Source organism: Beauveria bassiana (assembly GCF_000280675.1).
Source record: "Beauveria bassiana ARSEF 2860 unplaced genomic scaffold BBA_S00013, whole genome shotgun sequence".
Taxonomy (NCBI): domain Eukaryota; kingdom Fungi; phylum Ascomycota; class Sordariomycetes; order Hypocreales; family Cordycipitaceae; genus Beauveria; species Beauveria bassiana.
In genome coordinates, this window is record NW_007930848.1 from 501,130 (window position 1) to 503,321 (window position 2,192).

General features: G+C 46.4%; 1 protein-coding gene across 1 annotated transcript in view; it reads left to right on the forward strand.

Moving 5' to 3' along the window:
- The window catches only part of BBA_05272 (ABC transporter), a gene marked incomplete at both ends in the record, with an annotated part of 2,237 nt that extends 310 nt beyond the window's left edge, over positions 1-1,927 (forward strand). Inside the window, 3 exons of the mRNA XM_008600369.1 lie at positions 93-348; positions 469-691; positions 755-1,927. Coding sequence (XP_008598591.1) covers positions 93-348; positions 469-691; positions 755-1,927 — 1,652 coding nt within the window. The remainder of the gene's footprint in view (positions 1-92; positions 349-468; positions 692-754) is intronic.
- Between the last annotated feature and the right edge of the window lie 265 nt (positions 1,928-2,192).

The window sequence follows — 2,192 nt, forward strand, 5'->3', positions numbered from 1 at the left end:
CACACACACACACACACACACACACACACACACACACACACACAAGAAAAAAAGAAAAAAAAAGTGTGAGCGCTCTGCTATAACGGAACAAGGTGCTGACATGACCGGTAAAAAAGGAGAATGCTGTGCCTTGATTGGGCCTTCAGGCAGTGGCAAGACAACCTTGTTGAAAGTCCTGGCTCGTCGGCCAAATCACGCCGTCAGTGTGCAAGGCAGCGTTCTCGTCAATGGTCGCGCCTTGTCGCAGACCAATTTTCGCCATATCAGTGCCTTTGTCGAGCAGCGCGAGGTGCTGACAGGTGGATTGAGTGTTGCAGAGAGTCTGCTAACGAATCTACGCCTAGCCAAGTAAGTTTTTTGCCTTTGCCCTCTTTGCAGGTAGGTCTCAAGGCCGAAATCCCAGCATTTATTTACAGGTGTTTTTTTGTTGGAAAAAAAAAAAAAAAAACTAACCAACTATGGGGCTAGGTCAACACCAAAGAAAGAAGCTATGCGCCGGATAGACACACTGCTTCAGTCTATTGGTCTAGTTGAGCAGAAGAATGCAGTCATTGCCACTCCAATCCATCAAGGTATATCCGATGGCCAGAAACGTCGCGTCATGATTGCGAGGCAGTTGGTAGCAGCACCAAAAGTGCTGTTCCTCGACGAGCCTACCACGGGCCTGGACTCTGCTGCGAGTTTCGAGGTGGTGCGCTGCTTGCAAACATTGGCAAGGCGGCAGAGACTCATCATAATATGCTCCATTCATCAGCCATCCGCGGCAACTTTTAACCTTTTCCAAAAGCTACTGGTGCTGTCCGCTGGCAAACCACACTACTTTGGTGCTGTGGAGGAGGTGGCTGAGTACTATCAAAAACTCGGCGTTGACATACCAATTGCGATGAATATACCAGAGTTCGTCCTTGGCTTGATCAATACTGACTTTGTCCAAGATAGAGCAGTTGCCAATCGTCGACTTGATGAGCTTCAAGCTTCCTGGGCCAACTCTGCCGCTGCCAAGGAACTGCACGAAGCGGTATTGCGTGCCGAGTGTGTAACAGAACCTTTGGTCATCGAGGCAAGCCATCGGCCAAGCCTGTATCAGCGAGCTCGGATCCTGATTGTACGGAATTTGATAAAGTCATACCGTGACCCGATGGCTTACGGGATTCGCTTGCTATTCTCAATATCATTTGCGTTGCTGACAGGAACGGTGTGGCTACACTTGGATCATAGCCAGGAATCCATACAGGCACTGCTCAGCGAGCTCTGCTTTATCCCGTGTTTTATGTCCCTCTCGGCAATCATCTACGCGCCGGCATTCATCGAAGACCATGACCAGTTTGTACTAGACTTTCGCAACGGCCTGTACGGTCCTACCGAGTTCTTGGTGGCCAACTTTGTTGTCAGCATACCATACACGCTGCTCCTGAGCTTCCTGTTCGCCATTATCTGCTATTGGCTATCAAATCTATCTTCTACATCAGTAGCCTTCTGGACCTGGTACTTGTGGATCTTTCTCACCTCATTTGCTGCCGAGGCACTCATAGTCTTTGTGGTCTCGGTGTTCCCAAACTTTATGTTTTCCATCGCCTTGGCCTCGTTTCTAAACAGTCTTTGGCTCTGCACACAGGGGTTTCTCATACCATATTCCGAGCTGAATAGCTTTTACAAATATGCATTCCACTATTGGAACTATCTTGCTTATTCATTCCAGGGGCTGATGCACAGTCAACTTGTCGGGGCAGTCTACGATTGCGGTCAAGGCTGCCACTGCATATACGGCTCAGCTGTCGCAGACCAATGTCACATCAGTGGTGAAGCCATTTTGGATTTGTACGGATACAAGGAGGGCGGACGGTTTGGCAGAGACATCGGGATTGTCATTGCCATTACGGTTGGTTATCGACTGATCTCGTGGGTTATATTAAGAGTCAAACATTAGTACTGTGTCTGATATATATATTCCATATTTACATTATATGTTAAAGCCCATCTTCTAATATAGGGAAATAATTACTCTACTAGAGTATTATATTACCTTAGGACCTTCCGGGTTGACTGGTAGTACGTTACGGACTTTAGAAGGTATAGTAGCTTGCCAAAAACTCCGTATAGTAAGTACTAGTACTACTAAAATACACCTACTTTAACTATAAATAAAATAAGAACTATAGCTAATAAAATTATTTTTAAGATCTAATTAAGTT